General features: G+C 40.4%; 2 protein-coding genes and 1 long non-coding RNA gene across 6 annotated transcripts; 2 read left to right on the top strand and 1 right to left on the bottom strand.

Annotated features, from left to right (window-relative positions):
* The first annotated feature begins 1193 nt into the window (after positions 1–1193).
* LOC146524211 (cilia- and flagella-associated protein 100-like) lies at positions 1194–6834 on the top strand. 2 transcript variants are annotated; one of them, XM_085134035.1, is made up of 16 exons: positions 1194–1279; positions 1387–1456; positions 2294–2371; positions 2577–2677; positions 2826–3036; positions 3120–3184; positions 3888–4051; positions 4397–4477; positions 4647–4816; positions 4921–4993; positions 5378–5420; positions 5519–5673; positions 5823–5952; positions 6032–6234; positions 6514–6607; positions 6709–6834. In XM_085134035.1, the coding sequence occupies exons 3-16, from the start codon at positions 2353–2355 to the stop codon at positions 6832–6834; spliced, it is 1635 nt and encodes a 544-aa protein (XP_084990161.1). In that variant the 5' UTR covers positions 1194–1279; positions 1387–1456; positions 2294–2352. The 2 variants fall into 2 exon arrangements, with proteins under 2 accessions (XP_084990161.1, XP_084990169.1); XM_085134043.1 differs by lacking the exon at positions 1387–1456 and having other exon boundaries at positions 1205–1279.
* A 1330-nt stretch (positions 6835–8164) lies between these two features.
* Positions 8165–19246, top strand: ap1ar (adaptor related protein complex 1 associated regulatory protein). Of its 3 annotated transcripts, none has more exons than XM_085134129.1 (10): positions 8165–8363; positions 10451–10499; positions 10597–10623; positions 10931–10956; positions 11054–11150; positions 11333–11431; positions 13898–13959; positions 14406–14479; positions 15771–15893; positions 16190–19246. In XM_085134129.1, exons 1-10 carry the CDS (start codon positions 8293–8295, stop codon positions 16453–16455), a joined length of 894 nt encoding a protein of 297 aa, XP_084990255.1. In that variant the 5' UTR covers positions 8165–8292; the 3' UTR covers positions 16456–19246. The 3 variants fall into 3 exon arrangements, with proteins under 3 accessions (XP_084990255.1, XP_084990245.1, XP_084990265.1); XM_085134119.1 differs by having other exon boundaries at positions 13895–13959; XM_085134139.1 differs by lacking the exon at positions 11333–11431.
* Positions 19247–19412: 166 nt separating this feature from the next.
* On the bottom strand, positions 19413–22717 carry LOC146524209 (uncharacterized). The gene is made up of 2 exons (XR_014869604.1): positions 22608–22717; positions 19413–21602 (listed from the first exon to the last, which is right to left on the bottom strand). It is a non-coding gene; the product is annotated as an uncharacterized LOC146524209 (long non-coding RNA).
* Between the last annotated feature and the right edge of the window lie 121 nt (positions 22718–22838).

The following is a 22838-nucleotide window of genomic DNA, read 5'->3' as shown; positions in this document are numbered from 1 at the left end:
TGCATCTCTGAACAGCTGCTTGACAGCGTGGCAGCTCCAACTCTGCTGTAACGTTTGCTTCATGACAGGAGTCCAGTTTTTTGTTTTGTTTTTTACTCAACCAACTCAGTTAAACTGTAAGAGATGGGGGTGGGACTCAGTTCTTACAGTACATTCAAATCATTATATGTTCTGTGTGTAATCATTTCTCAGGTTAGATAGTTTGGGTTAATTGAAGGTGGCTGCATGGACTCTGATTGAAGGAAAGCTGTTGGTCTTGCCTTGCACGGAAGGCTGAATGTTCACCTCTTATATAATAGCAAATATCCACTGTCTTTGGGCAGCATAAGCAGGGGAGTTAGAAGTAATCTGTACTGTTCCATAAGATACTCTAATGCACTTATAGCATTATATGGTAGTCTTATGTACAGTACAAATCATCTTTCTTTGCAGCCGTACACTTCAGAAAGTTTTTTCCCCTCTCTACTGGAGAGTTGAGGAATTCTGGAAGGGAAACATTGGGAATTTGGAGAAAAGCCTTGAGCCTCTGCTTCTTTCTGATTTCCAATCTATCCCTGCTCTTGAAGCCATTCCTTCAAATGTGAATAAGACGCCATTTCTGTTTTCTTACACAACATGCCCCCTTCTGTTGTGTGAGCCAACACTCCCCCGTGTGTTTGCATTACTTTAACCTGACAATCTGACACTGGGATTTCCTACAAGCAAGCATAGTGTGTGGGCTGCTTTGTTGAGCGGAGATGTGCAGGGTCATGTGTGGATGCGTGGGAAGAAAATATACAGTATCTGATTCTAAGTATATTCACTGATACACATGATGAAGTGAAAGATAAAGTGGTGGAGAGTTAAATACGGACGAAACAGGTTCCAGCTATAAACATGTATTTCTTTCTTTAATCTTGGGACCTGGGTCCCTCATAAGAAGGCAATCCAGTGCAGAGAGGCCTGTGATGGATTTTGTGATATGTCCATGCCATCTAGTGGAGAACAAACTTGGTCCACAGAACTGAAGAGCCAGCTTGAAAACCATTTCCTGTAATATGCTTATAGTGTTTCAGAATAACAAGTAACTGTTCTCTTAAATTAGTTTGTTTTTCATCACATTTACTAAACTAGCAATACAAATATAGACATCCTCCCTATTTATTTATACAAAAGACTAAATAATAAGGGAGAAATAACAAGGAGGCCCTGAAGGCAACATTCACCATGACAACGGTACACAGAGCCAGCGGGGCGGCTAGCTGCGATCTATACTGTTTACCTACAGCATTATAAGACGGTGAGTTAGCTTTATTATGAATACCAATAAAAATATGTCCTTAAATCTGTCTTTTGCAGCAGCTTGACCTTTTTTATTTATCACTAACTTCGTTTATTTATCTGTAGTTTGGCAGGGTTTGCTTGCGTTTGCTTGCTGCTGGTGTAATCAACAGCAAAGACGAGCCCTTACTTAGGGGTAAAGTTATAAAAAAAAAATGTGTATTTTTTTAATTAATTAATTAATTATTTACACTGTTTCTGTCGGATTTGACTCACTTACTCACTGTCTTTATGACACATTGAACATACTTTACTTTTGAAAAGCGTCTTTAACACATTAGCAGAAACTCGTAAAAAAAAAAAAAAAGGTCAGAAACAGAAATGTTTTCTAGCCAGCTTTGCAAAACATTATTAGTGTGCCAAGTACTATAATACTATAATTACTTCTCTGGCGTCAACAAGACACTTTTTGCCCAGAACCTGCGGTCAGAAGAAAAGCACATCAGCCCATTTGGCACCAACACATACCAACTGACACCTTCAACTTCACTTAAACATATATACAGAATACATAATACATGTTTAAGAATACTTATTTAACATATAAAAAATATAGAGAAAACAAGAATAACATCCTTTAAGTAATCATCTAATCATCTAAGCCCTAAGCATGTATGATCCTCACCCACACACAGGTGTTTGATTGACCTTTATATTTGTATTATTACACAGAGCCTGATGACATTACAGAGATCACACCACGTTTCCAACCAAAATAGATCCAATTAGTATGAAAACACACACAATGCCTTTAATGATAGTAAATGTATTTTGAAAATAAAACTGTCTGTTATAAGAGGCATTTTAAGATTTAGGAAAGAACGTAAAACAAATAAATAAGATTAAGGAATCTTGTAGGTGGAAATTGCCAGGACGCCCTCACCAGAGGACATCCGTCTGGCTTTTAGGGTGTGAAACGTTCAGAAATGTAACTTCCTGTTCTGCCTAGAATAACTTTGTTTTCTTTTCCCAGCCTGCAGCCACATTAAATGCTAATCTAGTTCAACCCCTGATGTCAGAAGTACCTCAGATATGTCATCGCCACAGCTTAGTAAGCTTCTTTTATAAAGTCATGCTTTACACATTACAGTGTGTGTACTGTCAGCGCATCATGATTGGTTTGTGCTGCATTTCAAATATGTTTTCATCAGAGAGAAGAGAAATTCGTAAAATAAAACTGAGTTGTAGAATAAAATGAAATAACAGAAAGTGTTGCAACTTTTGTTGTTTTTATCTTTTATTCCCAATGTGTGTAGGGACAAGGAGGAAGAGAGGGACTCAGCTGAGCCCGTTCAAAGTGCCAGACGGCAACAGCATTTTTCTGCTGCGTGTAAACGAAAGAGAGGACCGTAAAGAGGTTTGTGAGCGTGCTTTTGCACATTTATGTATGTCCAAATGACAGATTTTCTCTCCACGCATTATACTGGCATGGCAGCATTTTCTAAAAGTGAAAAATGGATCTTTGTTGTGTTAAAGTCATGCTGCTGTTCGCCCTTTGTGCTCAGGAGATGCGTAAATTCCTCGCTCTGCCAATTGATGAGAAGACAACCCACGCTGCAAGAGTGACGGCCAAGCTGAAGAATGAGCTGGTGGGAGAATTGGAGGACGAGGCGGAGGAGGAGAAGAAGGGGGGAAATGAGAAGATGAAGAATCTAAAACCAATCAAGAGTAGGACAGTTCCCCCTAAGCAAACATCTGGTGGACAAATGAAACAAGGTAAGTGGAAGAGGAGTAGAAAATTCCAAATATATGTGATCAGATACGATCGATTTCACATGTTGTTTGTCCTCTGTCCCCAGAAAAAGTAACAAAAGACAACAAGCATGCCTTAATCTCCCTGGAACGACATAAAGCTGTGTTGGAGGTAAATGATTTCAACAGTTGCTAATATGCTGTCATGTTTTTTGCATCAGCGCTCTGTCTAGTATTAATGGAGGATAACTATCATCCAAACTCAGCTAGTGAACTAAAACAGGTTGTTCTAGTTAAATAAAAACTTTTCCTCTGATGTAGCATTATAGATCCAGCCGAATGAGATAAAGTCAAGTTAATGCAGAAAAGGTTAATAAATCCTGTTTAAGTCTTCATTTTGGGTCAGGCCTACTGTTCTAACCTCACCTGGTGAATGTTCACATCATTTAAACTCAGCGCCACCAGCTTTTAATGTTTTCAGCCTGAGTTATGAAAATTATGACAATAGAATTGAACACAGGCTTTTTATCATCTTAGACAAGGTAAACTGTAGGGTTTGGTCTAACCAGAAGGGCTTCAGCTGCGCTTAATTATACATGTATGTATAAAATCCTATTGAGTATGTGTATATGCATAAAATGTATGTAATAAATATGTGTATCTTCTTCTGTGTATATGCTTTTGAATGTTCCCCAGGAGTTAGATCAAGCAGATGACTGCTGTTTAAATTAATGATCCACTTCTGTTCTCTTACTAAAGTCATCTCAGATAGACAGACAGATAGGGAAATTATTATTAATTACTATTACAATAATATGCATCATGTAAGCTTATAGAAGTCTGGCTTCATCTTCTTCTCGTCCTCCTTTCCTCAGTTATCCGTGATGACAAAGAGGTCTGAGATTTTGAGAATGGACGAGGCCATAGCAAAAGAAGAGAAGTTGCTGAAACACCTGGAGCGGAGCATTGAGAGAGACAACGTCAGATTTGAAGAGTTTCTCAGGGAGAATGAGATGAAGTCTGTGGAGGCCAGAACAATGTAAGGATTAAACAGTGGCTGTCCTGTTAGCATCTCTGTAAATTCAATTTAAAATCACATTTTCATAAAATAGTGTTTTAGGGATGCACCACTGTGTATTGTCGCCTGATTTTGATGGCGATCGACATACATCATGCTGACTGATGTCGATGTTTATACCAGCAGTACTCATAGATTTTAAAATAAGTATTTTTTTTTTATAATAAGAATGTTTGGTTGTTGTTTCTCAGCTCATAGAAGGAGAATAAAGAACAATCTGCAAATCCTGAACACGCTTATTTCCGTACCTGTACAACATTTGCCTGATGAAAGGTTCCAAATAGTTGTGTTTGTCTCTGCTGCCAGGTATGAACAGGAGGCCAGGTCAACACAGGAGAAGAACAATGAAATCAGGAGGCTAACTGCTGAAATACTCACCATAAAAAGGTATCATTCAGATCATCTTGAAAAAATCAAATGTGTGTGGGCATCACCCCTGTCTCAGTCCGTCAGCATGTTTATCCAGAAGGTGAACTCAGAGGCGCTAAAGGTGGTTTCCCTTGAAGATACAGTTTTTATGTTGTGTAGATTTTAATGTAGTCTTTCTTCTGCACAGTGAACTTGCCAGGTTTGAAGAAATCCTGGTAGACTACAAGAGTTATAAGGACCTTCTATTCAAGCTGTCTCCTCCAGAGTGGCAGGAAGCCCAGAGGTCAAAGGTTCTGTCTTGTAAAGGCACCAAGGAGGACCAGAACAGGGAGCTTAAAGACACTGCTATTAGGAATGGCAAGTAATGCCCAGTAAATCACCATAAAATAGGCAACAGAGACCAGCATGGCGGTACTCTGCTTAATGTCCTGCAATTGACTTAAATGATTCTTTGCACGCAGGTTTGGAGACTCCAGGCAGACAGCTGACGTCCATCCAGGAGACCAGGCTGTCCCCAGCCCACAGTGACAGTCTGTAAGGGAGCACCCGCACTCTCGTTTCACTCATGGCTTTGTTTAATATTTCTGCACATCCACTGTTTGTGTCATAGTTTTGATGTAGTGCTGAATGTGGTAGTTAAGCACTTAGGAGCACCCTCAATTCACCCTCTGTCTGAAACAAGCCAACCTCGTTGTAAGCCTTCACAACCTGTACAGGAAAAACGTGAAAATGAAAGACCAGCAGTGACTGGCAACAATAAATGAGCTACATGAGCACAGTCGCAACAATTCTGCCAGAAAGGGGATTTGTTTTTCAAACAACAACCGCAAAAAGAAAGAAAAACTAGAAGATCACATTTAAAATCCTCTCCAGTGTTGCTGTAACTTCTCTCACAGGTGTAAAACTCTTACATTGCAGAGTCACAGATCCTAAATTGGACAGTGACAGCTCAGATTATGAGGTCAGTTTTTCCCGATCCTATCTCACGTTAACTAAAGGAGCAGCTTGAATATTTCTTCCCAGTACTGACAGTGGTGTGTCTTACCCACCTCTCTGTAGGATGAGCCAGAGCTGTATTTCACTGATCCCCAGCAGCTGCTGGATCTGATGACAGAGCTGACGGAGCAGAACCTGTCCCTGATTCAGAACTCTACGAGGGTGGAGGAGACTCTGGAGCAGCTCCAACAGTCCTTGAAAACAACCAAGAAGAATCAGTAAGCATGTCACATGGCTTGGTTACATTACGCAGTGGCTAAATCTCTTTTTGCTTGCAGCTTCAGAGCTCTTATAACACTCAGGGTTTTACTGTTTTCTGGTTATTCCAGCTCCCCTCTTTTCTCATTGCTGCTTTCTTTCTGTCAAGTGAAAAGGATGAAAAACAAATTACAATGCAGATAAATGTAATGAAGGAGAGAATTGAGAAGGAGAGGGCGAGAGGAGCCAGGCTTGAGCGGAAGGTCCTTCTCCACGTGTCCCTAAATACACAGGACCAGGTAACACAGAATACACCGCTGCACCAAGCTGCACTTGGTGACTTTTACAGGGCCTCGTAATCACTTCGCTTACCCACAGGATGTGTTACTGGATGCTCTGAGCGAGAAGGTGGCAGAGGTGCACCGCAGCTGCGTGGATGACAGGATGACCAAACTAAACACTTTGGAGAAGCTGACCAACATTGAGAAGCAGCTGTCTTTACTACTGCAGAGCCTTGAGAGCATCCCTGAAGAAAAACTGGAGTTAATGAAGAAGATCAAGGACAGCGAGAGGAGGACCAGGTACTGTGTGCCTCAGTGGCACAATGTTCCACCCTCAGCCCACTTGGCTATTGAATTTTTCACCTGTAAAAAAACATCTTGAAATATTTTCAGTAACAGCTGCAGAACTGTGAGGCTCTATGGGTAAGAGAGCCAAGAGCAATGGTAAAAACAGAATTCCTTGATTAGAAACTAGATTTGTTTTTTTTTTCTTCTTGAATGTATTATTTCCAGTCTTAGCAGAAATTACAGTGCAGTGTTATATAAACACCCTCCCACTCTCTCTACAACATGTTGCAGGGAGCGTGAAGACAAGCTGAGAGAGCAGAGAGAAAAACAGAAAGAAAGGATGAGGAGGTACTCGGAGAGATCGCTGGCTGACTCCAAGAAAATCGTGGGTCTTTTTCCATTGACACTATTCTCCAGTTTAGTTTTTCTGACTTACAACTTTTAAAGAAACTGATTCAGTTGCACACTTTTGGGATTCTCTTTCAGAGTGGGAAAAAGCTCATGCCCAGATATATGCCTGTTACCCAGAGAGTCAAAGTCAGCAACATGGACAGCATCCCGGCTCAAGATGAGATTCACGAACACCTCTTTGGCCCTGAGAACACGGACTGATAAAAAAAATACAAAGAAAATAACTGAAAGTGCTATCATGCCTCAGACGCACAAGCTGATGAGTGATCATGTATTATCACACAGATGCCACAATCATGACATGTCAGTAAGTCAATATGAGCTGAGATACTACAAATTTAGCGTTGGAGTGCAGAATAAAGCCATCTCACTGTGGTAAACTTTTGGTTTTGTTGCCTTTTATTTATAAACTGGCTGATATTTTGCTAATCTTATGCAATTAAGATCATTCAGAAAGCTGAGCTTTGAATATTTCAAATATGTTTAAGCATTTCAGGCAAAAGCTTCACATTTTCTGCATTCACGCTGCATTTTCTATAGAAAATGCTTTTTCTAGTTTCTTTATATAATTGTTTAAAGGTGCTTTATGTGAAGACCATGTGATATTAGAGTTTGCAGCTAATGTCACATGGACAGTCCCGTATGAGCAGCACTTCAGTGGTGGGAAGGAAGAGCTCCTTTTTAACAGGAAGAGACCCCCAGCAAGGGCCTCCCATATTGCTGGGTGGGAACATAGAGACCACATACAATAAATGCTATTAAAAATATGGGAGAAAATAGTAGTTATTCACTCTAGCCAATAAACACAAAGTTAACCTTTAAAAAAAACAATTTGTCAAGTGAATACCTACATTATATATATATATATATATATATATAGATATAGATATAGATATAGATATAGATATATAGATATAGATATATAGATATATAGATATCTATAGATATCTATAGATATATAGATATCTATAGATATCTATAGATATATAGATATCTATAGATATATATATATATATATAGATATATAGAGATAGATAGATATAAAAACTACCACACTGGTAGGTTTTTCCAGGTGTGTGACATTTAATTGCTTCGCTCATGTATGTAAACACGTGTAAATTTCTCATGTTATTTTTTAATCTCCATTATACCACTGTATATTTTCAGATGAAAAAAATGTCTGTTCACGCATAGCAAACAAATTAATGAATCATGGATGAATCAAAAATATTCCCAAAAGCTATATATATGTTCATGATACTGGTACGCTCGGCAGTTTATATAAAGTAGGTTTGATTCAGACTGACTGATACATCTTGGAGGAGTGGGAGAACATAAAATACATACCCTATGATCATTATAGTAAGATATTATTTGCATTATTTTCTAGCACATTTATTTTCTCACTGAGTCATTTCTTTATTTCTTTATTTTTTTATTTGGATTTTATTTTGGCCCTTCACAAAACTTCACGTAGAGGACAGCAGGTGGTGATGTTTCACTTTCATCTGTGCTCTGTCACCAGCCGGAGAGGAAGAAAGGAGGATGAGGAAGTGGCTGGAGCGAGAGGAGTACGTTTGGAGATGTAGCTGCCAACGCTAATGCTCCAGCAGCTGTCAGGCGATAGGCAGCCGGATCATAGGAACATTTGACAATGCGATGGGTAACTGCTGGGCATACTGTGTGGGGCTCTTCAGGAGAGAAACCAACAGGATCCAGCGAGGAGGGGGGTGAGTCAAGCTTTAGCTGCCTTAGCTAGCTAGCATGCAAGCATCACCCGAAGCGGCGTTATCTGCTTGCTGATAAGGTTGGCCGGTAGTTTGACACAGCAGTCTGCCTGTGAGCACTTGGGCAGCTGTGTAGGGATACTGTTATTACAGACGGTGATGTTGTAAATCAGAGATACGGGCCAGCTAGTTTAGCCTCTAGCTGTACGGTACCTGCAGTCAGCCAGTGCCAGTGGGAATCAAGACCCCACCCCTAGTGTCAGGAGCCTGTAGTTTAGCTGTAGACTTGTAGTTTAGCTAAGGGCTGATAATGACAGCACAGCTGACGGAGCTTCTGGAGAGCTCACACACAATCATGTAAACTACTATATGGACAGTTTGGCTGCTGTCCTAGCTGCTAATCCTAGCTGCTGGGATTAATTGCCTGATTTTTGCCTTAGCTTCAGGCTGTTGTGTCACCCAGTTGAATGTAAATAATTGATGCTTTTTAGTCTGACTTTAACTTGTGCTTTGTTAAGGTGAGAGAAGGCTTTCACTCTACCAGCAACAAGCCTTTTCACACTTTCATCCATAGATTTATATAATGGAGCTGACAGTAGCGCTAACACTTTGTACCACAGTAGTAGTTGTAACTTAGCCCAAAGTGGCATTACAACAAAGTTGTCCTCTTCAGTGAGGTATCTGAAAATCCCCCAATATGTAAATGCGGTCAACAAAATAATACAGTCATTAAAATGAAGGGAAAAAGCAGCTTTTTTTCTCTCTTAGGTTTGACTGTTGTAAATCCTAAAGGTCACAGCTCAAATCAATAATGTTAATTGGCGGTATTTGATGCAGGGCAGGTGAGGCTGTCAGGGCTCCTGGTACAGATGTCATTTAGCAGGCCGCTTTAGTGAAAGTTACATCTTTGTAATATAGCTTTCTCATGTACAGTTTGTTCCACATAAAGCATTCAACTAGCCTCAAGTCCTTATGTGGGTTGGGTCAGGAAGGCCATCCAGCTCTGCCAAATCAAACACGTGGAGCTGCTTGCTGTGGTGACTCAGCAGCACCCAAAAGTCACACAAAATAATGGATTCAGACTACATTTGAACACAAACTGTACAGCCAACACTCAACAACCTGTTTCCTATTTCACAGGCCTGACAGTGACGCATCAATAATTATGTGGGAAATTTCACAATACAAAGTTCATAGATTTTGTTTATGCTAATATCTGTTTACCTACATACACCTGAGACTTCTTCCATGAAACTGGTGGAACAGCCTGTAGAGTTTTGAGATTTGGCTATAGGTTCACGCTTCTTTTTTTTTTTTTTAGTTCATTTCCTTTATGAAGCCACTGTTCCTGGTTTATGATGCAATAACTCCGGCATTGTGGATTCAAACATCAAATTAATACCACACAAATGAGTCCCTAGCATTGTTTTAAGACCTTCACAAGGCTTTGTATCAGACCAAGGAGGTTTCAAGTATTTAGTGAGTATTTAGTTTACACTGGGCCTTTTATTTTGAAGATTTTAATTGTATTTTGAAAATTAAGCATCAGGAATAGACCTGGTGTATATTTTTAACAATAAGAAGAAGAGACAGGAAAGTGAAAAGTGCTGAAGCTAATTTATATTTGTCTCATTCATTATACTCTAGATCAGGGATGTCAAAGTAATTTTACATCGTGGGCCAAACCAGTGAAACAGCCCTTTCTGTCAGTGTAAAGGTGTTTAACTACTAAATTAATCCCATTTAATATAAGAAGAAAGTTGCAGTTTTAGTAGTTCATCTAGCATGTCTCTGTTTTTCTACATGATAACGAAATGCTGCTGTAGTAAATGACAGAAATGTTTAATTTTGAATAAATCTATAAAATTAAAGAAAATAAAGTTATTGTAGTAATTACAACTAAAACAGAACAATTCACAGTAATTCACAAAAATGTTTTGTTTTTTTTTAGTTTGTCAGAAATAAACATTTAAAGTACATAGTGGAAAAAAAAACTGGAACTTGGAAGTGGGCCGATTCTGGTCCGCAGGCCTTATGTTTGGTACCCCTGCTGTCTGAAATAAATTTTTTTCTCTTCATTTTTCCTGCAGGTCAAAATACTTCCGCAGCAGCACCACAGGGGAGCACTACACAATCGAGGTGTGTACATTATTTATTTATTTGAACCTTTCTTAAGAATGACTGTTTAAGCTAATGCAATGAGTCTAACTGTGCTTTTATTTATTTCTTTTTTCAGTTTGAGAATCTGGTAGAAAGTGATGAGGTAAGTTTATATTTTATGAGCTAAATAAGTCTGAAAAAATGCTGTTTTCTGATTAAAAGCTGGATTATGCTCCTTGGATCAGACCGTCCATTATTGCCATGCTTGGCTCATGATGGATAGAAAACGATGTGATGTGGCCATCCCTGCAATATGGGAGTCATCCATTTTTCCTCCCAAAGAGTAACTCGATTACTCTCCGCTCAGTCCCAGAGTAGCACTTCTTGAGTCAGTGCAGCAGGGTAGATGCATTTCTTAGTGGATTTCAGAGCTATTTGCTAAAAAGTATGTTGTGTATGTTGCATTGTAGGCTGAGAGCCCCCAGCCCTGCCCGAGGTAAGAGATCCTGCTCAGATGTAAAGAAAAAGCTAATAATCTCTGGCATGAAAAAAGAAAACAAAAACAGTAATATGTGTTCTTGTTTTTCCACCAGGCCCATCAGTGATGATGAGATCAAGAACCTCAAAGAGCACCGCTACGCTGCCATCTCAGACAAACAGATCCTCATAGACCAAAAGCTGCGAACCGAGGTGAGGCCACCTGTCCACGTCAAGATTAAACAGCCCTCATTGTTTCATTTTGTGTTTAACTTATGTTGGCTTACCTTTAATTTGCTGCATTGTTTTTTCTGTTTTTGTAATTTTCTGTTCTGTTCTGTTTTTTTATTTATTTATTTTTTCCTTGTTTGTTTCATTTCATTATTTCTGCTCAGTTAGAGGCACAAGAGGAGAAGTTGAGGCTAGAAGAGGAGGCTAGAAATGCCGCCCAGCGTGAGGCCGCCAGGCTGGCACGTGAACGAAAATTGAAGGAGGTGAGGCGGTACTGAGCGCTGCCTTTTTTACCTTACTGCTCGGCTAAAGCTCCTCCACCTCCTCTAAGCTGCTGGCCCCTCTGTGCAGAGACCTCTCAGGATTTCAATTTTCTGTTTTGTTTTGGTTTTTTTAATGTATTTTTAAAGGGGACTATGATGCTCATTTCCAGCTCCATTTTTCTTCTTGACCAGAAATACAATAAGTTTATATAAGTCACAATATTTGTCTTTTACTGGGCCTTAGTGAAATAAGCCCTTCTGGCTCTCTTTCCCCTAAATTCAATACTTCTTATTGTGAACTGGTGGGTGGGGTTTGTGTCCTTGATATAACCACAGTAGGAATGCAGATAGCATCGTAATCTATGAAGAGAGTCTGGAGAGGTGGAGGTATGAAGCGAGACAGAATACATGTTTATGAATGAGAGGGAGGCAGATACAAACCTGAAGATGCAAGAAGCAGAGGAAGTGAAGGTGGATGAGTTCTAATACCTGGGGTCAACCATTCAAAGCACACGAGAGGTGAAGAAGGGTGGAGCAGGTAGAGACGAGTGTCAGGTGATTTGTGACAGACGTATAGCAGCAAGAGTGAAAGAGAATCTTTACAAGGTGGTGAGACCTGCTGTGATGTACGGTTTGGAAACGTGGCACTGACAAAGTGACAAGAGGCCGAGCTGGAGGTGTTGAGGTTTCTGCCAGGATCAGGATGGACAAAATTAGAAATGAGTACATCAGAGGGACGGTGCAGGTGCAAGGCTGAGATGGTTTGGAAATGTGCAGAGGAGGGACAGTGGATGTTTTGGACAAAAGATGTTGAAGATGGAGTAGCCAGGCAGGAGGAAAAGAAGAAGTAGCCAATCTTAATTTCAGCTCACAGTGATTATTTTTGCACTAGTCCACCTTTCTCTGTTCAGCCTTCATCACTGTTGTCTGCTCATGGAAATATACTGTTTGTCTTTGCTTGAGATTGTTGATTTCCCGTGTATCAATGAAATCCTTGAAGAATCTGACATTAAAACCAAGGAAACCTAGGTCTTATGTTTCCCTAACTTTGCTGCAGATCGGCTGTTAAATTTGGAGAAGGCTTGTTCAAGACTCATACGAAAAAAAGAAAAGCCTTTAAGTTTAGTTGCCACTTGTTGTTATCCTTTTGCTTTTGCGTGGATTTACAGGGCGTGAAACACTAGGGGGCACTAAGGTCACAGCATAATGTGGCCATTTCTCCTTTTCAAGTCAAGTCAAGTGGCTTTATAGTCATGTCAACTAAGTGCAGTGGTACAGTGAAGTGAGACAACGTTCCTCCAAGACCGTGGCGCTACATATGACATATAACAGACAATCAACACAGGACTACATAAAGAGCCCAAGAAAAGTGTGCAAAATGGCAAAAAACAAAACAAACAGCGATACAAACTAAAATAGAAAAGTGCAACAATGACAATGGGTTGTGCAAAAAGTAGCAGAAGACTAAACCTAAAATTACTAACTGCAGTAAATAAATGAGCTTGCTTTGGTTGCTGGGTGGGTGGGGGTCATTTAATAATGGTTGGACTGTGGGGGCTTGCTGTCAGCTGTTGTCAGGCAGAAACCCTGTACAGGAAATGTACATGTGTGAATCAGGTTGTTTTCTCTGACACACTTCAGGTTGCTGGAAGCAGATGTAGATGCAAAGCAAGCAAAACAAACTAGGAGGAGTTTATTTGCATTACAGCAGAAAGGCAAAGGTGCCAGTGGATATAAATCTGGATATGGGCTTTATTTCTAAGGTCAAGCAGGGAAATAAGAAAAAAGATCCATAAAGGGGCTGATATTTACAGTGATTACAGTCCCTGCAGGCACATTTTTACAAAGAGAAACTAGACTGTTGGCATGTAGCAATAATCAAGCAGGAATTTTCGTCACTATGGTGGTTTCATATGTACTCTTCTGCTCATGTGATTCAAAGCAGCGGTCCCCAACCCCCGGGCCACGGACCAATACCGGTCTGGGAGTCGTTTGGTACCGGGCCTTAAGAGGATTGGGTGGGAAATTTATGGTTTTTATCGGTTTTTATCGCTAACTCGGTTTCCTGGGGTCTTTTCCCATGTGGTATGAATAAATCTTCTTTTTTTGTTACCGTTACTGTTTTTGTTTTGTTGTATTTATCCGCGACACCTTAAAGGCTGGTCCATAAAAATATTGCCTTACATAAACCGGTCCGTGGTGCAAAAAAGGATGGGGACCAATGATCTAAAGAAAAAAAGGACAACTACCAGGACTGCCATTTGTCTGTGGTCACATTCCACTGCTCCTTTGGTGTTGCTTATTTTTCTTTTTCTTCTTCATCTGTTCAAAAATGTCTGATCACATTTTTCCTTGATAATGCCAAAATTGTTAAAGGCTTTCAAATGAATCCAGTGTGTATTTCAATCCTGTGAAATTTCTAATGAGATTATCTTTTTACTCGATCTGTGGTGTCTTTGTCAGCAGCTGTCTGCCCAGAGGACACGGGGGAAAGCAGATGGCTCCGGCGGTGAAACCCAGCAAAGAAAGTGAGTCAGTTAAGTTCATTAGACAACGGCGTAGTTGTTGAGCTGAGGACAAACTCGGGTCATGGGACTCTGCAGGAGGATTTAAGTAATGGTGTGTTCGTTGAAGAAAGACTGGAAAACCAGAACTTGCAGCCTCTGGCTAATCGACTGTTTAGTCACTAACATTTATGGCTGAATTTGCCTGGAAAAGTCTTATACCATGTCTTTTTTGTTTTTTTGTGGAGGTTCAAAACACAAATCTGTGTAATGAAGCGCACATTAAATTTGCTGCTGCAGCCAAGCAGTGTGTAGACTGCAGAGCAGATTTTAGTGCTCCAAGCTGTCCAGTCCATCTTTATTTGTTTTCACTGCACATGAAAGCAGCAGAAATAATGAAAGTACGCTGGACTGGGGGGATTCCTGTGATTTATTGCCCGCTAAACACGTCTTATTCTCTTTGGTTTCAGACAAACCTCTGGGGAAGATTTTGATGCCTACCTCCAAAATGTTAAAGCCCAGTCTGAAGCTTTCAGGAGCAACAGTGAGTGAACCATTTATATGAAATTTAAGGCTTTTGTCAACCTCTTCCCAGGTGAAGAGCAGAGAAACATAGCGTATCTAAACATACTAGTTTTCTTTAGAAAGCATTAGTTATTTCTGTTTGCACACAATGTACGAAATATTTCAGAAAAACAAAAGTGACCGGGGTTGTGACCTTGTTATTCTGCCTTAATTGTGACTTTAATGCTCAAAGCTTGTAAAATTAAGTTAAAACTGAGCGCTAGCTTCGATTTATACACAGTATAAAAACCTGATGGAGGGTTCAAGCTGTTACTTGAGAAAGCATCATACAAAAAAAAGCCTACAAAACAAATCAGCTTAGAGAGAATTGGCAGAAGAAGAAAGAAAGAAAACAGAAGAACGATATACAAAGTTATCAGTGTTTCCAAGTGTCAAGAACTGGAGTGGGGAGTTTTATCAAGAAATGTAAAAAGACAAACACACAACACAGAACACGCCTGGCAGCGGTGGGAAGCAAAAGACTCTAGAAAGAAAAATGGTGAGAGAACAACTGCCAAGACACCCGTGAATGACTTAGTCAAGTTTGAAATTGTATTCTGAAGGAGACAATCACTATAGACCTACACAGGAATGAGCTGCAAGGTTAGAGACCAGGAAAAACTTCTGCAGAAGACACGCCTTCAAGCCAGACTGAGGTGTGCTAAGAACGACCTGGAGACAAATAATCCACACTAGAAGAGCGTCCTTTTGTCAGAGGAGATAAAACTACAGATCTTTAGCTGCAGACACTTTGCTGATATTTAGAGAAAAAAGTGAGAGTTCTACAACTCAGAGGACACCGTCCCCACAGGGGAACACGGTGGTGGGAGGATTATGAAGAAAGGAGGATACGTGAAGATTTTAAAAGAAAACTTCGAGCAGTCAGAAACAAACCTGGGTCTGGGTTGTCTCTTTATCTTCAAACACAATAACGACCCAAAACGTGTGTCGCTCCTGGTGAAGAACTACCTCCAGTGAGCCAGTCAGTAAGTGAACGTTACTGACTGGGCTGCACAAAAGCATTGCCTTAAAAATCTGTCAGGTGAACTGAACACCAGGGTCCACACTAGAAGCCCATCAAATCTGGAGGATCTTGAGAGATTTGCCAAAGAAGAATGAGCTGCGGTTGCTCTGAGGACCTCTGCAACTTGTTGAAAACTACAAAAACCGACTGCCGGCTGTATCGGCATCAAGAAGATAATCATTTTGTTGTACATTGCGAGTATATATTCATGAGAGGTCAGGTTTACATGCTTTCTGTTTGTTCCCAGGACTCCCGTCTGACACAAATGTGGTGACTCCAAACACAGAGTGCAGCTGGGATTTCACCACCAAGACCCGCTCCACCAACGATGACGGTACCTCACTAGATCTGGAGTGGGAGGATGAGGAAGGTAAGAACATTCTGACTGAAGTTGAAAAGTTTGATTAGGATAGTGATGATGTGATGAGCCCTCTTTTTCATAGAATTCCAAGAGTATTTAAATTTTTTGAAAACATATTTTGCTCTTTTGTTTTCATTTCTCTGCTGCTACATCTGTCATTTATATCCAGTCTTTTCCTGTGTACGTTTTAAGGCAACACACTTATGTAATCTATACGGTTTGTGACTTCCACCGTGGACCTTCTGCTGTTTGACATCAGTTACTGCTCTTCTGTCAGAATCAAACCTCATGTCTCTGCATTGTAGGAATGAATCGCGCGCTTCCAGTGTGGGAGAGGTCTCGAACAGAGGAGGACATCTTGCGCGCAGCACTGAGGCCAGGCGGCAAGCAAATGAACAGCGGGCCGACCTCAGCCTCCGAGGACTCTACCGCACTGGAGTGGGAGAATGATTTTGTGAGCACCCACCCAGAGGACACTGCAGAATTCGAAGGGTTTGTCAATCCTGTCCTAGACACTCCCTCTGAGGACTCCTCTGACTGCGGCCTCAGGTCAGACAACCAAGACAGATAGTGTCCAGCACCAAAGGAGACATTGGCGGCCCGCCTCCTCACGTCAAGGCTCACCAGCTTTTTTGCCTCATGAAGTGGAAATGTCGTTCCTTACATGCTCTTCATACTGTCATGAAACTGTGATGCTGCAGGAACATGTATGTACCTCTGCACTACAGAACAGTGTGGTGACGTTTATCAGACTCATTTTTTCAGTGCCTTCATTTGCTAAACGACCATTTAATGAATTGTAACTGATCTGTTGTATCCACGACCGTCTTACACATTGTACAACAAGTGCTTTTTATCTAACACACCCAGGTGATCGTATACAAACCAATTTATCACCAACCAACCAGGCGTGAAATGTTATTATATTAGCAGATTGACCCTCCGGTATACTGACTGGTGTAACTGGACACATTTCAGTGCTTGTGAGTGAAGTAATTGTGCAGGAAAATCTACACATTGGAGTGAAAAATGACCAATGTGTAGATTTTTCACAGTTTGTGGGTAAAGTAGTCATTCTGGATCATTTAGGTACTTTTAAAATCCCAGCGGGCTAATTTGTTCTTTGCATTTGACCTATGCTGACTATTTAGCAGCAGCAAACAGTCAAACAGTACCTGGGGACCAAGTGCAGTGCTGAGGCCAACACCTCACTCAGCACCTCAGTGGGGAAAAGGCTGGTTTACTCTTGGATCTCTTTACATGTAGAGAGAAAAAATCCACATAAGCACAAAAGCAGTTTAAATTAGGGGAAAAAGAAAATCCGTCTGTTCTTTACTTTGATGCATGATCGGGAGGTGAATTCCACTGAAAGGTTGCTGAAGGAAAAATTAAACCATCTCTCAGTGAATCAGTGGAGCAAGCTATATGAGACAGTACAGGTGAACACTGCATGTCAGCCATGAGCGCTCACAAAAAAAAGGCACGCACAATATGAAGTCAGTGCATGCACTCTGACAAAAAGCTGAGCTCATGGCGGTGACCCTCAGCTGAAGTCATAAGCCCCCATATGAAACTGTGTCATGATGCTTATCAAATACAGAAAAAAACTTCTCAAACTGTAACAACATTCAGGCTTTTTCAAGTATCGTGTGAATATTTGCTCTGAAGCACAGTGAAATCATTACAGAGTATAACAGGAGGCATCCTTCACCTAAACCTACTGGAGGAGACAAATCAGTTCCGAGTGTTTAACTAACTTTTTAGTGATATCTGAGAGGAAATCGTTGAAAGCAATATTTTGAAATTGAATTAAAAAGATCAAACCTAAAAATGTGACTGTGGTGTTAGCGTCGGTGATCCAGTGCTGCTTTGATTAAGGAAGGGGCTTTTAATTCTTCTTCGTTACTTTTTCTTCTTATCTTAACCTGTCACATGTTGTTGAACTGGAGTCGGGACCAGAGCTTTTCACATTAATCAATTTTAATTAGTTTAAATCTGCCTACTACGTGCACCTGCAATGTGTTGATTTTTGTCGATTCAGATCTTAGAAGATTTTACCAAAATGAACCCGATCCACTGACTTGCACTGCTGTCAAAGTGTGTACACGAGACACTGGTTAATTTTTCTTCCTAATATTTGAGTGTGGTATAATATATTGTTTCCTTTTGTTTCCCCAGTGTTATGTTTTGCTGTGAGTATAGCATATTTGACTCATCACTGTAAATTTCTCTTTAAAAAGAACAAAACTTGATTCTTTGTCACTCTGAGTATAAAGGGACAAAATAAAATCATGGAGGGGGAAGAAAGTCCCGAGCTTCAGGTACATTAACTACAGACCAACTGAGTGTGTAATCTGTAATTTTTAAAGTAATCTTGACTCTGGCAGAATGTTTAAATGTTTCTGGCAACAAAAAAAAAATCAAAAGTACAAACCAAAGTAGTAAGTGAGAGGCTACACGGAAGTAGTTTGCAAAATTTAAAGGGGACCTTTTATGCTCTAAATTTTTACTTTTGCCCTCCCCCTTTAAGGCCGCTGTCTCATTATGCACACTATCTTCTGATTGGCTGACTCTCGTAAATGGAAGATTTGAACAGTGTGTCGGCCAGACCTGTTTAAATGACCTAACCATATTAGGGCGATCCACTTCTGACATTATACATAATTAAGAGAACAGGGTGTATCAAAAGAGTCATCTGATTTCCAAAAGCTATATTTTTAAAAGTAAAGGACATGAAGAAAATTAAATCTTTAAAGTGCATGGCTGAATGTAAAATTTATCACACAATGCTCACGACTGCACAATGCATCCCTACACTGGACACACACTTTATATCCATAAGAAAGTCAAACTTGCCCCCTACTTTTGTGGGTATGTCTGCAGTCACTGCAGCCACTGCTGTTGTTATGCTACCAACCAGGAACCAAGTGAAACTCACGAATGCCCTCTTTCTAAATGGTGCATGTTTAGATTGTTTTCTGTGAACATCAAATGAAAGCACTTTAAAATGGGATTATTCTTTTTGATACATCCTGTACAATAGCATTGTGCATTTGTAACATTTAGAGCACTGATGTTTTTGGCTCATAGTGATTACCTGCACAGATGGCCTCGTTATTTGCAACACACGCATATAAAAGCATAAAAGATCCCCTTTAACATAGACCGTACGTGGAGGCTGAATGGATGTACCATAAGACCTGGATTGGGGCTTTGTCTCTCTTTAATGCTGCACTGTTTAGCCACCACTGTCAGTGGCTTGATTGATACCTAAACTCACCCACAAAACAGCAAATCATTTTATAAAAGTTGGTATCCATTTAAGGACGAACAACGAATAAACCTACTCATTTTATGGTGAATGTATTTGTATCTCTTTATTGCACAACTGAGTTTCACTTTCTTTAAAAAAAAAAAAAAAAAAAAAAGTAGATTTAAAAAGAGCAATTTGAAGTAGCTGGCTGAAACATAACCTAGTATTTTTACTATGTGCATGGAGAAATTGATGATAGTGATGGCTTCACAGTATTTTTATTTTTTTCCTTGAATGGTTGCTCCCAGCAATCCGCAGGCGGCATTCTTTCTAGCTCTCTAATATTGCAGCAACTGACTCTTCAGATCTCAATCGTCTTGCGTGTGACTAAATTCAAGACGGGTTGATTTCTCCAACCAATCAAAAATCGCCTTGGTGTCTTGAGGCCGACCACCAAGTTTACTGCTGTGTGTTTTCAAACACCGCTGTGATTCAGCTTCCCGTCAGTTCGTGAATATGTTACTCACTTGCTGTTCTGAACACGATGTGCCTGACGTTGGCTTGGTGTTTAAAACAAAAAACAAAAAACCTTTGAACAGGAAGTGATGCATTGTGCAGTTTTATTTTTGAAGAAGGTGGAAGAGGATTTGTGTAGCTGACTGTGAATAGGCAGACAGTCAAAGAGAACAGTGTGACACATAAGGGTTCAGCTCAAAACTATGTCAACACTACATGCTTGTTCAGTTCAAAAGACTGGCTCATCACCCACAGATATTGAACAAATGCATACTACCTAAACAGTGTATACTTAACCTGTTTGATCACCTGTCAATCAAACTGCTTGCACTGGCAGCTGACCTGTGAGTGAACCACACGGATGATGCTTAGCAAAAGCTACGAAAGTTTTTATAACCACAAAAGGAGTGGAAAGCCAGTTAACTGAACAGTGAGACTTCCTATTGATAAGAAAAATACAACCTGTATATCTTTTATCTCCTGTCTGTCCATGAAGCTGATCTATTGTGCTCCATTCATTTATTTATTTATTTATTTATTTATTTTTATCTATTGATTGGAGAGTACTAGAATGACTTTGCATGATTCCCAGCTTCAAAAGAAATCATCATTATTTCAGTTGGTGCAGCCCATCAGTTTAGCTGCTATCACAAGCCTGCTTTCTTATGATTGGCTGCCCCTCACAAAAAGGTTTAAACAGCACTCGCACCAACTGCAAAGCAAAGTTTAGGTTTAATTGCTCCTGTGAAGTCTGCTTTGTTGGAAACCTGAAAATATTTTCCCCTGACAGCCACCAGGACAAGAAGGGAGTACAACTGGTAACTGTCTAGTTACAGTGACATTTTGGCTGTTTGTGGTGTCAGAAGAGAATCTGCAGCCCATAGGAAAATCCCAGCTGATGGTTTTTCGTAACACAGGCTAGAGAGAATTTTTCACCAGAGCTAATGTGTTTTAACTTGTGCTATCCTAGAGTTACCTGTATGGCCAACAGCTGTGCAAATTTATTTCAGTTTGCCTCATTGTATAGACTTTTTCATATAGTCACGCCAAGCTAAAACTTTGCTTGGCGTGACCGCACCATTGGGAACATCTCTCTATTACATCACAAAGGGCTGAAAAACTGTCTGAAGCCTCAACCTTTGCCTTGAAGGGAATACTTCAATTTAATCTGACCTAATTGTTTCAAGCTTTGACCATGTCTAATAGACCATCATAGTCAAACATGGTCAAGAGAACCTTCTGAAGTTCAAATGGAACATCAGAACAGGGAAGAAAAAAGTGTTTGAACATGCCATCATTGTTGGTGCCACATGGGCTGCTCTGAGTATTTCAGAAACTGCTGGGAAAATCCAGTGAGCAGCAGTTCTCTGGGTGAAAATGTCTTGTTGACATCAGAGGAGAATGGCCAGCAACTCAAATTACCACCAAGGTATACAGAATAGCATCTCTGAACACACAACATATCCAGCTTTGAAGCAGATGGGCTACAGCAGCAGAAGACCACAACTGGTGCTACTCCTGTCACCTAGGAACAAGGAACTGAGATTATAATTCACACAGTCTCGCTAAAATTGGACAATAGATGTTGCCTGGTCTGATGAGTCACAATTTCTGCTGTAATATTTGGATGGCAAGTTCAGACGCCAACTACATGAAACTACACGAAATCACGGATCCATCCAGCCTCGTATCAATGCTTCAGACTGGTGGGTCTAATGGTGTGGAGGATACTTTCTTGACACACTTTTTGCCGTGAGGTGGTACAACGTACCTGAGTATAGTTCCTGACCATATTCATTCCTTTATGACCACAGTGTACCCATCTTCTGATGGCTCCTTCCAGTAGGACAGTGCATCATGTCACAAAACTCAAATCTGGTTTCACATGACAATGTGACACTGTGCTCAAATGGCCTCCACAGTCACCAGAACTCTTTCCAGTAGAGCACCTTTGGGATGTAACAGAACGGGAGCTTCTAGTCATAAACGTGCAGGCAGTCAATCACCACTAACTTTGATGTCAATATGCCAGTATGGACCAAAATCTCTGAAAAGTGTATATTTATAAGAAAATGGAATAAAACTGAATATATCCCCTTTAATAGAAAAAGGAAAGCTTTGTACACCTGAATGACATGAACTGTAATAGTGTCAGTAGTAGTTTTCCTCCTGCAAAGCATCAATAGCATTACACAATGATGATTTGCAGGTGGAATTTCCCCATAGAAGTTGCCTTGAAAGCATTAAGGGAATACATACATAAGAATAATGCATTTGATTCTTGAATATCTTGCATTTTGATACACAAGCTTAAGTGTAAGTGTGATTTCCAGACTGAGCTCACGTCACCATCCACTGTGAATATTTAATTAGACCAATGTAAACTCCAAACTGCATTGCGGCAACCGTTCAACAGTGGGGTTACCATTTGTTATAAAAACAAATATGATAGTTCCACTGTTCACGTTTGAACACATAACTTACAGCCAGAAGGGACACGTTTACAGAGCCCGGAGGAGGAAGGAATGTGTAATTTTTCCTCATGCAAAGGATTACAGAGTCAATGCATGACGGATTCTTATGGGCAGCCTGTAATCTTGTGTGGATGGTATGTAGCATGTTGTGTTTTGTCTGAGAGCAGTGATGTCAGCAACAAAATAAAGTGGTCCCCTGCTATAGTGTTTCCTGTAACACTTTGATACAACTCATAGACAGGTGACTTCAGACTTGGCTGCCCACGCTGGCCCACTGAAGGTCACTGATGCTCACTGTTGAGTCTTATAAAAAAAAAACAACTCAGAAACTACTGTGGTTGGTTTCCCATTAAAGCTCAGCCTGACAATCAGCAAACGATCAAGTTATTTTAGTTTGTGAAGAAAAGTATTAATCCACCTTTAAAAAATACATATATCTTATGTTCTTATTTGTAAATGCTGTAGGTCTGGTTAACTCACTTGAACACTTCTTTGTTGAAGTGGCTATCCCAATGGGATGGGAGGAAGGAATCGCGAGAATCCCACTTTATAAAGCAAACCAGTAGGCTGTGATATTCCTCGTGAGGTTGTCGGGTGCTCGCTAGTGGCAGAGCACGCGCACTGCATTTCATTCGGAGTCCGCAGACTGAATGGAGAATCCGCAGCTTCGACACTGTCCTGTGAGAAAGTAGCGGTTCCTCTACGGGAATC

The sequence above is a fragment of the Neolamprologus multifasciatus genome, chromosome 2 (assembly GCF_963576455.1).
Source record: "Neolamprologus multifasciatus chromosome 2, fNeoMul1.2, whole genome shotgun sequence".
In the NCBI taxonomy this organism is placed as follows: Eukaryota; Metazoa; Chordata; class Actinopteri; order Cichliformes; family Cichlidae; genus Neolamprologus; species Neolamprologus multifasciatus.
The sequence above is the reverse complement of the archived record's forward strand: the minus strand, read 5'-3'. Positions and strand labels throughout refer to the sequence as shown.